The sequence below is a fragment of the Microtus oregoni genome, unplaced genomic scaffold (genome assembly GCF_018167655.1).
Source record: "Microtus oregoni isolate MIOR12 unplaced genomic scaffold, Mior012 000012F_ref0000307, whole genome shotgun sequence".
NCBI lineage: Eukaryota > Metazoa > Chordata > Mammalia > Rodentia > Cricetidae > Microtus > Microtus oregoni.
In genome coordinates this window covers 34,717,950-34,731,679 of record NW_024543071.1, presented here as the reverse complement: position 1 = coordinate 34,731,679, position 13,730 = coordinate 34,717,950, and the positions used below count along the sequence as shown (strand labels likewise).

The 13,730-nt window shown below is 44.3% G+C and overlaps 1 protein-coding gene across 1 annotated transcript in view; it reads left to right on the top strand.

Annotated features, from left to right (window-relative positions):
- The window catches only part of Dock8 (dedicator of cytokinesis 8), a 194,200-nt gene that overhangs the window by 44,457 nt on the left and 136,013 nt on the right, over positions 1-13,730 (top strand). The window contains exons 2-3 of the mRNA XM_041661501.1: positions 3,712-3,814; positions 11,265-11,440. Of these exons, the coding sequence (XP_041517435.1) occupies positions 3,712-3,814; positions 11,265-11,440 (279 nt within the window). The remainder of the gene's footprint in view (positions 1-3,711; positions 3,815-11,264; positions 11,441-13,730) is intronic.

Sequence of the window (13,730 nt, the reverse complement as noted above, 5' to 3'; positions counted from 1 at the left end):
TTTCATCAGTTAAAAAAAAAAAAACTCTGCTCGGAGCAACTTTCCATTGTTCTCTAATCCCATTCACCCTTATCTATCACTAATCTACTTTCTGGTCAAAAGATTTTACTATTTCACTATTCTGGGAATTTCACATCCCCTTATTATTGGCAGAAATTTCTGTCCCACCTGGTCCTACAGTTGTCCAGTCCCAAAGAACTACACAGAAGCCTACATTAATTATATACTGGTTGACCTATTAGCTCAGGCTTTCTTTTTAATCTTACATATTAACCCATAATTCTTTTCTGTGGCTTGGTACCTTTTATCCACGAGGCATTCTCATCTTGCTTCCTCTGTGTCTGGGTGACAACTGTAGACTAACCCTTTTCTCTTCCCAGAATTCTCTTGTTCTGGTCACCCTGCCTATACTTCCTGCCTGGCTACTGGTCAATCAGCATTTTATTAAACCAATACAGCAGAGAAATCTTTACAGGGTACAAGACCATTGTCCTACAGCACTTCCCCCCCACACACTTTTTTCCTTCCAAACAAGAATTCTGAATCTAATATCCTTTGTTTAGCTTTTTTCCTGACCATTACCCATAACAACTTGTAACTAATACTCTAAACAATGACAAATATTCATAATTCATTTTTGGGGAGTGTGGATATAGTTTTCTACTTCCTGCTGATTGGGGGTGCTGATAATCTTATGGGAACCTAAAGAAAATTTAGAATTATGGTCAAATCATGACTGGAATATTCTGTAAGGCTTGATCATCCCAACTAGGAGTCTTGAAGCTATTCTAGATGTAGAACTCAGAGGAAACTCCAACAGGGGTCCTCTGAAATGTTGAAACATTTGGGCCATCTGCTGCTATTGGAGATTTTTCTGGGGTGGGAGGTCTTTCTTGATCAAATCTAGTTTTTCTTAACCCAGAATGAATTCACAGCCTCTCATTTCCTGTGGAAACAAAAGCAAAACCTCTTCTCCAAAGTAACGCATCTTTTGACTTAAAATTTTGAGGTCAAGACATTTTCAAAATATATATGTTGGATTAATCCAGCAGCATTTATAATCGAATGTCTTTTAGTAGCTGTTGCTCCTTCCTCAGCAGTCAAATAATTCAAAGACAACACAATAACATACAGCATCTAGATTCTCTGTGTATTTTCCACCTTTACGTGGCTTTATTTTAAGTATTTCTTTTATTTTTATTTTTAATTTTTGGTGTTTTGAGAGAAGAGTTTCTCTGTGTATCTTTGGCTGCCCTGGAACTCACTCTATAGAGCAGGCTGCCCTTGAATTCACAGAGATCCGCCTGCCTATACCTCCCAAGTGCTGTATTCTGTCAATCATGTTTTAAATAAATGCTGATTGGCCAGGCAGGAAATATAGGTGGGAAAACCAGACAGGAAGTAGAAATGATGCAATGAGAACAGGAGAATTCTGGGAAGGAGGAAGTTGATTCCTCTCAGTCCTGCGCAGACCACCGAGAAAGCAGGATGTGATCTGCCAGCTGAAAAAGGTACCAAGCCATATGGCAAAAATAGATCAGAATAATGGGTTAATATAAGCTACAAGAGCTAATAAGTAGTCTGAGCTAATGGGCCAGTGAGCTTTATAACTTATAGAGATCTCTGTGTGATTTTCTTTGGGGCTTTCCAGCTGTGAGGAACCAGGCAGGACAGAAACCCCAACAAGCAGGCCCCATTCGTGTTACAAGAAAACCTAAGCTAATAGACCAACCAGTTTATAATAAGTGTAGACTTCTGTGTGTTTCTTTGGGACTGAATGGCTGTGGGAACAAGGAGGACAGAAACTTTTGTCAACACCTTAGGATGGTACTGTTGGGTTTCCCCTGTGTACTACCGTATAGCAGTACTTAATTCCTTTCTTTGCTGAATAATATTCCATCTATGATAGATGACTTTTGTGCATCCTTCAGCTACTGAACTTTTATGTTATTTCCACCTTTGGACTCTTAAGAACAATGCTGGGGGGTTGTCTGTCTGTTTGTTTGAGACAGGGTTTATCTCTGTATTCCTGGCTGTCCTGGCACTCACTCTATAGGCCAGACTGGTCCAAGATTCAGAGATCTACTTGCCTCTGCCTCCCAAGTCCCGGAATTAAAGGTGTGCACCACCAGGTCCAACTAGCTGTTGTGTTTACTGTGTATAATGCTATTGTGAATATTGATATTTAAATTTTCTGTTTCATTTTCTGTTTTCATTTCTCATGGAGGTACAGCTACTGGTGGAATTTTGGTATATATAGATATTACATGCTAAGCTACCTGAGGAACTGCCAGATTGTTTTAGAGAGAACTATACAATTTATGTCCCTACCAATGACACATGTCTGTGCGATTCTATATCATCTAGCAACACTTGGGACTGACAGTCTAGTGCTCTGTTCTGTTCATCCCCATGGTTGTGAAGAGGCATATCATTATGGTCTGCTTTACATTTCTCTGATGACTCACAGAATATAATAAACTACTCACTCCTGACACAGTGTTTTTCTTTACTGTTCAAACATTAAATAAAAACAGTGTTCTAGGAAATTAAGAACACAGTTCATATCGACTGCTGCCCCTTTCTGTGGTATTCCATGCTTTACCAGGTCTTAGTACAAGAGCCAGTAGGAGCATGAATGCATGCCAGGCACTTACTTCTTCCTCATTCTGAATCCCAGGAAAGGAACCCAATGATCCCGCCTTGGTTTATGTATCTACCACTTGGTTCGTATTTCTGCCTAAGCATGCACAGATGAGTAGGGACATTTGGAAAGCTAACAGAGTGCTTTTGTGGAGGAAGAAGTAATGATCACAACTAGCAATATCCTGCCCATTTCTGTGCTTCACACAGAAGGCTGGGAACCAAATGATCATGCCGTATACATTGTCATGATGGAAATGTAAGTTCTGTTTATGTTTTTATATCTCCATAGTACATAGAAGCATCGTGTTTCAATTTTACATATGCTTTGGTTGGACACTGAGAATATTTCAAATATACAGCCTATTTGATCTTTAGTAATCTGATTAGTTTCTAGTTGTATCCATTAATGATTCTGACTTCATGTGTTTTATCTGATTGTACTATGAGTACATATTTGGGAACTAGTTTGAAAAGTCAGCCACCATCAAATGATATGATGAGAAAATATTTGTGAATTCCAGTAACCTAGCAATTGAGTGTCTCCCATGTCATTGGGTCACTTTCTTGGAAGCTGTTGGAAAAAAAAACCCACTGCTGGGGAATTCTGGGTCTCACTGTGTAGGTGCCTGCAGGGAAGTGGGCATTTTCATGTGGCAGTCTCTAGTGCATGCTGCTTTAGTGTTAGCCACGCCAAAGCCTCGGCTGCTTGCATGGAAGGTGGCAGGGTTAAAATGGCAGGTAAGTAGAGTCAGAAAGGAGCCCTCCTTTCATTGTGGCAGCTCCTCTAGGCATCCGGGGATCAAAGGTTTAGGATATTTATATTCCACCTCAAGGTCTTTCTGCCTTCTGCCTTCAAATAGAGGCTGGCTGCCATGAGTGCAGATGTTGTGGCCCCTGTGAATTGCTCTAGGGTACATTTGGTACCCAGAAACCACAGTCTCCACTAACCAACCTCTGAATACACTTCAGTCTCTTCTGCTCACCACTCAACCAAAGAGAGCACGGTAACTTTTGCAGTGTTATTTTTTTAAAATAATAATTTAGATTTCTCTATTTTAATTCAAGGTATTCATCGTCGGAAATCAGAAAGCAGTTTACACTCCCACCCAACCTCGGACAGTGCCATCGTCAGAGCATAAGTACATCCGGTTTTCCCTCCCTGCAGCTAGTAAGTATGTGTTCCAGGTTTGCTCTGCCAGTGGTCAGGGACAGAAGTGCCCAGCATCTAAGCTGCTCCCCACCTAGCCTTAGCTCATTTTGCACCTAGCATTCTCTGCTCACCGCGTCGTGACTCTGCCTGCCTTTAGACATCAAACATCTCCTCTGTCAGACAGGATGTGCGTAGAACGAGGCAGCCCAAGATTGGTTCTGATGTTCTCTGTTTAGGGAACTTTCAGGCTACTCAAACCCATTCCAATTATAGCTCATATTTGGGGAGGGGGAGCCTAGACATTGACCATTATTTTTAGCATGCTTTGGTTGGAAATTTTTAATTGACTAATTTCAAAAGTCCAATTTACAACTCTTTCTTTGAAATAGTTTTCTTGGAAGTGAAATTTACATACTGTGAAATTGATCAATTTCAGCATTATGGTTTAGTAAATCTGGGAATTTTATTAGTTATTTAACCTCTATTCAGTCAAGGTCTAGAGTGCCTCCCCCCTTTTGTATCCTCTCGATCCCATCCCAGTCAGTCACTGTTCCTTGCTGTGGTTGTAGTTGGACCTGCCTGGAACCTCACTCCAGTGAAATCTATCACACGGAGAACAAACCTTTAGTTTTAAAACATAGCATATTCTCCTTTCAAGGTGCCAACTGGTGAGTGCATGTGGGTACCATGTTATTTATGGACCGGAGGCCAGCTGTGTGTCCGGTGAGGCAAAACTGTCTTAACTGGGGCTGTTTGCAACCCAGAAGTGGGTGCCACTTCCTTTGAGGGAGCTGAGCAGGCTCTACCTTCACTTCCTCACACGGCACAGCCCACAGCCACACTCTCTGGCTGATCTAGTGGTTATCTTGAGAAGGTTAGGTTATTTTCTGTTTCTAGTTATTACTTCAAAACCACTTCTGCTCTTAGAAATTTTGTAAGCTTCCCCTGTTTCCTGTATCCGCCATTTTGTCGCCTGTAACAGTTTCCCCGCCGCGTTAACTGTGTGTCTGCAGGTATGTTTACTGGCGTGATCTGTGATTATTTCAGAAGGATATAGTTTATGCATTGTGTCATTAATGAAACAGTACTAACAAATATATAGCACCTTCACTGTGAGAGCTTACCTGTGGTGCCAGCTTTTTGAAAACCCTGTGTATGACTTTGGAGCCTTGCTAGGCCACCCTTTTTATTCATCTTTTCCTGTCGGCTTCAAAACTTCAGGTTACGGCAGAACCACAGCCAAGTGTGTGGTGCCTGTGTTCTCGGAGTAAATAAACCAGGATGTGTTACATATATGCTTAACTGGGTGGTTTCTGACGAATGTTGTATTTCAAAGTGTGCAAAAATTTTGTTGAAAAGTGATTGGATGTGCTTTTAAATTTTAAACAATGTGGGGAGCTTTGGTGATTGCTTTTTAAAAATATTAAGGCTAGAGCTCTCTGTAGCAGCTGCTGGGGGAATAGTGTGGACACAGTGGAGAGGTTTTTAAGGAAGTTAGCAGGTTTAACCCCTTGTCTCGTAATCAGTCTTTGTCGTGACACCATAGCCTTGCATTATGGCGGGAGACATCCTTGTTAAATGGAAAGTTACATAGAAAAACAATGTCATGTTTGCAAGTGTCTTTCAGTAGTTGGCTGTCTCCTCAGAAAGCTTTGACAAAAGTGCATTTTGATGAGTTACTTCAATAGCTGGGAAGTCAAATTAGCATGTGGCTTAGCTGCCTGTATTCCACAGAAGGTATGAAGGAAGCAGGCAAAAGGTTAAAATGTTACCAGCACCTTTCCTTTGGTGGCTGTCATTCAACCCTAGTCCTGTATATAGCTGTTCTTCACATGTTCTTCCCGCTTGTTACAATGTAGTTTCCTCAGTCCTTTTCCCTTGGCTCTGGCTTGTCCTGTTTCTTCTGTCTGTGGAAGTCCAGAAGCCTGATCTACCTTCTCAAATCTGTGCCCTGTTTTAGAAAACCCCAGCTCCCTGGCATCATCTGCTCTAGTGTGGTGGTGTGGGACTGTGGGACTGCGCCTCCCCTGCAGCCGTCTTCTCAGACAAGGCTCCCAGGAGAAATCACCAGGCTACGGGGTGATTTTTCTTTACCTTGAGAACATTTCTTTTCCGAGATAAATAGTGTGATGTAAGAGTCATGAGTGACTTATCACTCAAGCTGATGGAGCTTTAGAATATACATTAAAATCAGGGGCTGAATTCTAGACTGCTTGGGCATCGTTTCAGCTAATTAAAAAAGACCAAGTGCAGTTTGACCGTTTCTTTTGCTTTTAGTAATATGATCATTTTCATAACCTCATATGTTGTTACAAATGATTGGCGAAGGAATATATTTAGTTGAAGCCCAGTCATTGCTGTTGACAAGAGTAAAGAGTTTGGGTTCAGATGAGCCCAAGGTAAAAGGTGGTTGTCACTTATTGGCTGTCTAACTTGGGGCAAGCCACTTAACCTCTCTGAAGATTTTAGCTTCCTTTCTACAAAATTGGCGGCTTATGTTACCTCCATAGTATCAACGTAGAGTTCCATAGTGGAGCCTGTGTAAATAGTGGGTAGTATTGTTGCCTTAGGTATTTGGCATTATAGAGATCCTGTCTATTACTAAAAGGTAAATAGGGGGATGATCCCAGCTCTGTGAGGCTTTGTGATCTATTTGAGAAGACAAGTCATCCAGAGGACCACACTGGCTTTAAATGTGATGGACATTCAGAAGAATGCCCTATAAAGGCAAAAGCTGCTGGAGGAGCTGAGCAGACCCAGGAGATGGGTCCTCGGCCTTGACTGTCCATCAGAAACACCCAGTTTTTCTTTATACTTCTGGCCCCCTCCCCCCCCCCCCCCGCCTTGAAAACAGCTAAGTCAGAATTCCAAAGGATAACAACCGACAATATTTTAACGATGCTCAGAATGTTGACAGGTTCCCAAACACACAGGTTGAGAGTCATGTAAAGATTCTCAGGGGAGCAGGGCATCGTCCAAATAGCAAAGGGCATGGTCAGGGGTGGTTTCTTTTGTTGCCCTGCATGCTCTGAGTTGTAGGTGTGCGGTAAGCAAGGACCACATGATACACCTGTAGGTAATCCGCACAAAACCCAGCTCTCTGTCATGGATCTGATAAATGAGTGGGAAGCAGTACATTGTATTGTCGCCTTTTGTTTTATTCAGTTTTTGGTTTTAATGCTAGCTGTAAATGCCTGCCATGATGATTGTGCCTACAAATATTTTCAAAATAGATAAACTACTTTTTAAAAGATTACACCAGTTTTGTGTGTGCACGTGCACATGTGTGCTTCGGCATGCCAGTGGAGGTCAGAGTTCAACCTGTAAGAGCTAGTCCTCTCCTCCTGCCACATGGATCCTGGGGGTTGAACTTAAGTCACTGGGCTTGAGGGCAAGCTGCTTCTCCCACAGAGCCATCTCTCCAGCCCAGTAAACTTCTCTTCCGTCTTGCCTGTTTTAATATGAAGGAGAGCTATCATTTACAATGCGATTCCCAGACACAGTGGTGGGTTGGGTCTGCCTTTGAGGACAGAGCTAGAGAGATGGCCTCTGGCCATCCCATGTTCTGGCCCGAGATGCCCACCAGCTTTGGCATTCTCTGCTGCCACTGTCGGGGGAGCAGGTTAACCAGAGATCTGGTGCCAACCATCTACATAAGCAAACAACTCTACACCTGATGCTTGCATTAAAACTGTAAAATGTTAAACCTTTTCTCTGGTTATTAAACGTAGAAGGTATAATAGGTGCATAGAAGAGAGGTTTTGGGTCTGTGACCTGTGTGGTGATTAATATTCTTGAGTACATTTTTATGGAGAAAAAATATATTATTTCTAAAAACAGTAATAGAAAAGTCTGAAGTGAAATGACAGTTGATAGCTCTGCGTGAAGTCAAGGATGTAAAAAGCCACACCCTGGGCATGCACCTGAGCACCATGGCTACAGGACTTGTTTGTACGTCTAACATTCATGTTTTTAACAAGTCTCATGCCTGAGACGCATTCTTTCCTGTGTGCACATTGGTTTCTGTGAAACACAGCACCTTTTTTCTTTGCCAGCTAAGCATGGCTTGAGCTCTGACTTCTTCACTCTGAACCTCCTTTGTGCCTCTGATTCTGTTGATCTTTGTCACTTAATTTTTTCCAGAGTTAGCTGTTTTGTGTTGTTGATTGTACCGGAGGGACATGATGGAAAATGAAGTGCTCCCGTGTAGCTTCCACGCGCGTTCACGGTAGAGGATAAGACACAAGCATTCTGCATGCAGAGCCGGCACTTTGTTATGGTTGCTGTAAACAGGGATCAGAACAGGCCAGGGAGATGGCCCGGTGTGAACCGTGCTTAACACTCAAGCATGAGGACCCGAATTCAATCCCCAGAACCCACATAAAAAGCTTGGTGTGGTGGCACCTACTTAGAATCCCGGCACTGGGAAGGTAGAGGACAAGAGCATTCCCAGGGCTCACTGGCTAACCAGCCTCCTCTAATAGCCCCGTGTCCCAGAGAGAGCTCCTGCATCCAAAAACAAGGCCAATGACTCCTGAGGAAAACCTCAGGCTGGCCTCTGGCCTTCACATGTGTGTACACCAACTTGTGCCATGTGCACACACACATTTGATTTACTAAAAAACAGATTGATGGTCATAATGCCACCTCCACATCTACAGTGGCATCAGTGGAAGATTTCCGTTGGGGGTGGCAGGAAAGCAAGCTTCTTGTAGGTCACAAAATACTTTGAAATCACTGAAAGGAGAGGAAACTTTCTGCCTTTAGCTTTGTTTGCTAAATGTCGAGTGGTGACTGTATTTTTCATTCATTGAGCAAATGTTTTTTGGGTTTTTCTCTGTCCCAGGAACGTCTCTAAGAGCTATGGATAGCACTCATTAACGCAGCAAAGAACCCACTGTTTGTTCTTGTGGAGCATTTTAGAATAGGAGGTGGGTGTAAACAAATAAGTGACTGTCAGCTGGGATGAGGGCAGGAGTGGTTATGAAGAATGAAACAAACAAAGGGAATAATGGTACAGATGAGATGCTATTTTAGGTGGGGTGGTCTGCCGGGACCTCTGTCTGAGTAATTGCCAGATGATGGGGCAGACCATTGTCTGCTCCTGATCTTTGGACCATCTGTCCTATCACAGGTACAGAGTTTTCACCTTTCATAGCTTCGAGTTTCAGGAGCATGGCAAGTGTTTTATTTTAGCCGGACTGGAATCTTTTCTCTCTGACCGTTTTACGCCGATATGTTTTGCTTCGAGACTTGGACTTTCCAGTGTTCAGTGCTCATTCGCCAGGTTCAACTATGTTTCACAATGATTTTTAAGTGCATTTCAGTACCAGTGGTTGAGTTGCTCATAATATACTTCTGAGCGTTCAGTCCCACGAGAAGTTCTGAGCAGAATTTATAGGTTGTTGTAAATGTATTTTTTTAACCTGTTCTATTTCTCTTATATTTTAGTTATCTTACAAAATACTGGTTCTTTGGAAGGCCTATAAGAGAAAACAATCGAGATTATAGTTGTTAAGAATACAAGCCTGACTATATTTGAATTCCAAACATGCTACTTCCTAGCCTTGTCATCAATGGCGAATTATTACATCATCTGAAAAGGAGGATAACTAACCCAGTGTATTTCCATGGGTTCTAGTGAGACTGATTCGGAAAGGCCCCTCATGAATACTGCGGTCCCTTCCTCAGCTGACTTCAGGTCAGAACCAGGGGAGACCTTCCTGCCTTCTTGCCAACTGATGATCAAGGGGAGCTGTTTGCTTGCAGCTACTAAGCTCCATCCCATAAGCCCCTGCCCTGGCTCCATTTCATCCTGCTGACATTGAGCAATGACTGTGTTTGGACAGAAAGGCCAAGAATCCAGCAGTTGTTCAGCCCACAAGGTTGGCCTCTCCGCTGGTCTTTGGGATACCAACGAAGTAGGTTCTAATACCAGCAGAGGAATGCCTCAGCCTCAGGACAGATGAACTTGCTGGAGAGCGAGCAGGTTAAAAAGGAAGCGCTTCCTTCTTCCATGTCCTTTTATGTGGGCTGCCATTACAAGGTGTGGCCCTGATTTAGGGTGGGTCATATCACACCAAAGGATCTGGATTTAGGGTGTATCTTCCTGTCTTACATGAACCAATCAAGGAAAACCCCTCACAGGTATACACAGCTCCTTGGGTTTTAGCTGGTTCCAGATGTAGTCAAGTTGACAGCTAAGAATAGCCACCAAAGGCAGCTCTATCTTCTCTCTCCGGTGTAAGTTATTCCTGTCTCTGTTACTACCAGGACAGCAGAGATGGGAGGGACAACAAAAAGGGAAAGGTGGGAAAGGTGAAAGCCATGGTTACATTCTGGAAACTTTTTTTGCCCTTTGCCTCTTCAGCAGCTGCTGTTCTTCCACCCCAGCTCAAAGCCTGCTGGTATGTAGACTCAAGGGGATGAAAAACCAGTTTGGTCAGCCCTTCCTTCAGGCCTGCCCTCCCTTAGCACAAGTGAGGAATCTGGAGCTTTTGTTCTGTGATGCTCTGGAGGTAAAGGAGAGCAGTGTTCCCTGGCTGGCAACTCCACACAGTCTTCCAGAGAGAACCGCTTCAGAGAGCTGCAGCCTCTGCTCTGTGACTATTGTTATTCTTGTGCCAATCTCCTTGATCTAAGTGTCCCCCTCTTCCTTCAGGCAGTGGCTCCTGGATCTTTGCATGCCATAGGAGACTGGTAAAATGTTGCCAATTCTTGATACTTTCAATTAAAGAGCAGCATTGTTTCAGTTACCCTGAGTTTCTATCCTCTCTTGTATTCCCTGTCACCCTCCGTGGGAGGATGAAACAAAGACAGGAGAGCTCTCCTCAGCAGACACTCACGGTTTGCTTACCCAGCTTCAGTCCAGTGAGTTTCTTCCCAAGCAGTAGTGTTTGGAAGTCTCAGCCCCAGAGGGCTTTAGCCGCAAGCCTGGCTCCCTGTCAGCCGGGATTGTGTCTAAAGTACTGGCTTTGAGCAGTCTATAGACGTTTCCCTTCTAGGGCCAAGGGAAACACTGTGTCTGAGCACACAGCCAGAGGAGTATGTGCCTGAGTTTCTGGAAAATTGCCTGCTTTCTCGTTTTCCCTGTGTTTGGGTAAACAAAACATGGCCTCAGAGAGCTTTTGCAGGAGAAATTAACAAAAATTCCTTCAAGCCCGTGATCTCATTTTGGATCTCCTCAGGATTCCTCATCAGGCTGCAATTAAGCGGAGAAAAATTCTGCCTTAGGGTGCGATTTTAATTACTCATCGTGTTGTGACTTGACTCCGCTACTGCCTTTCCTTCCCTCTCCTGTCACCACCGCAGTTTGACAGCTTCTCCAGCATTTAGGCTAAAAGTGAACCTCTGAGTGGAAGGGGCGGGCAGGGCTGTGCGCTCCATCCACTACTGCGTGCCTGTGTGTCTGTGCAATCCACCAAGGAAGCCTGGTGGCAACGGCCCTCTTCTCTCCCTCTCCCTCCAGCCTCAGCTTTATGAGCCCGTGGAGCCGGTGGACTTTGAAGGACTTGTGATGACACACTTAAACAGCTTGGATGCGGAGCTGGCCCAGGAGCTGGGGGACCTCACCGATGACGACTTGCATGTGGCGTTTACACCCAAGGAATGTAGGACTTTGCAGCCCTCTCTGCCAGAGGAAGGGTAAATTATTTTCTTAACATATGAGAGGGGAAGGGTGTTGATTCTGAACCTCTTTTTCTTCTTATTTCTTGAGATAGAGTCTCACTGTGTAGCCTAAGCTAAACTCAACGTCGCAACCCTCCTGCCTCCCAAGTGCCAGGATCACAGGTGTGGGCCTCAGACTCAGCTTTGAAGTACTCTTGAAAAGAAGCACGCTTTGGGTTGGGGTGGGGGATGGGCTGCAGGCCAGTCGTGAAATGCTTATGAAGCATGTGCAGGGTCTTGGCTTTGATCCCTAGTGTGACAAGAAGCTAATGAACTTTTTTCATTAAAAAAAAAAATTTAGGGCCTGAGGAGATGGTTCGCATGGTAATGTGCTTGCCACACAAGCAAAAGGACTTTAGTTCAGATCCCCGGCATCCGCAGAAGAAGCCAGGCATGGTGACATTCCCTTGCGACTCTAGTGTAAGCGAGGCAGAATGTATCCCTGGGGCTTGCTGGCTAGCCAGTCTAGCCAGTTAGTGAGCTCCTGGTTCACTGAGAGATCCTCTCTAAAAACCTAAGGGTAATTGAAGAAGACATCCAACATCTACTTATGGCCTCCACATGTATACACATACACACAGACTCATCAGAGCATGCGCGCGCACACACACACACACACACACACACACACTTTAAAAGGAACAAAACTACTCAATCCACTAAAACCACAGCAAATACAGTGTTGCAACCTAGATGTGGGCAGTTTGTTTTGTTGTTTCATGGTACTGAGGACCTAGCAGAGGGCCTCGGGCATGGTAGGCAGCTGTACACGGTTTCTAAATTGGTTTTGCCAAAGGCTTTGGAAAGCCTTGTCTGAACTAAGACACAGTTCAAAAGGATGCAGTGGAATGGGATGGAATAGTCCAAAAGAAGCCAAGATGACAGGCCTTGGAACTGGACTGCTGGCTTCCTGCTTAGTGATCATGGGCTAGTTATGTGACCTCCAGAAGCCTTGGGGTCTCTATTTGCAGAGTGTCAAGAGTCTAACGAGTATTGAAAGGCCTCTACAGAAAGCATTTTCTGGGCCAGTAAGACAGCTCAGCAGGAAAAGACCCTTGGCTGCCGTCCTGATAACTTGAGCTCTGTTCGCAGAGCTGACTCGCTCAAGCTGTCCTCTCTTTGCCACATGTAAACATGCGTGCACGTGTGCACACACACATAGACACAAAGCAAATGAATGCAAAAGGCTTGTAAAGGCGTTTTATTTGTTTCCATACGAAGGCCTGGATGGAGTTATAACCTAAGTTCCCAGGCATGCTTATTGAACATCTGTTGTGTCCTGAGGAAAAAAAGATGAAGAAGGGAAACACCCTTCCTTTGCTGAAGTTTCGTGAAGGGCAGACACAGCAGAAGCACTGTAAAGCAAATATTCACACAGCTATTTAGAGCCGCGTTGCTGAGCGTGGCGCAGGCAACCACGGACTCACATCTGAACCAAACATAAGCAGCTCCAGAGTGAATACCCCTGGCTTTTTGAAGATTCTGAGTAAATGTTTTTCAATCCTTTTAAAATCAAAATTAAGATTCACATCCCCTTGAACATTTTCCCCCAAAAGTCCCAGGAATGAGATGGCAAAGCATGACGCCTGCCCGCGTTGCTCTGAGGCGCCTTTGTGTTAGGTTACGTTTCTGCACGGTTGAAGGTGACCGGACAACTGGGCTGTGGGAAGTCCCTTCGTTCTGCTCTCGGGTCAGTTTGCTTAACATAGCAAGCTAGCCATGTACGCAGCTCTATTCTGTGTAGGAAACACTCATTTCCCCAAACCCAGATCTCTGTCCTCACTGGGAAACCTTTCCTCAGCATCAGGCCCTTTATTCAGGGGTGGTTTCCGTAGTGACAACACTTCTTCACCTTTGCTAGAGTCACATTATTTATTGGTGTGAATATTTCCAGTTAGTTGCCTTAAAATGTGGCCAGATATGTAAAGAATTGGTATGAAACCCAGGACATTTCCAGGGAGGAAGACTTTTTAAACTTTGATAAAGAAGGCAGTCTTTCCCAGAGCCATTCTGTGAGCGAGACAGAGTTTTGTTGCTATGACTTCTGGTGAATGTGTTACCTCTCTTTAGACTGTTGCCAAAGTCTTCCGCGTAAGCAAGGCAGGCAAGGGAGGGCATTCTGGTCACCGTGAGGATAAGACCCTGTGCCTCACTCAGATCCTGCGTTGAATAGTGAACTGTGGTAGTCATGAGCCAGGCCCTGAAGGTCCCAGCTCGGCCACTTGGTCTCTTACTTGGATTAATATTCTTAGCACTTCATTCTTCT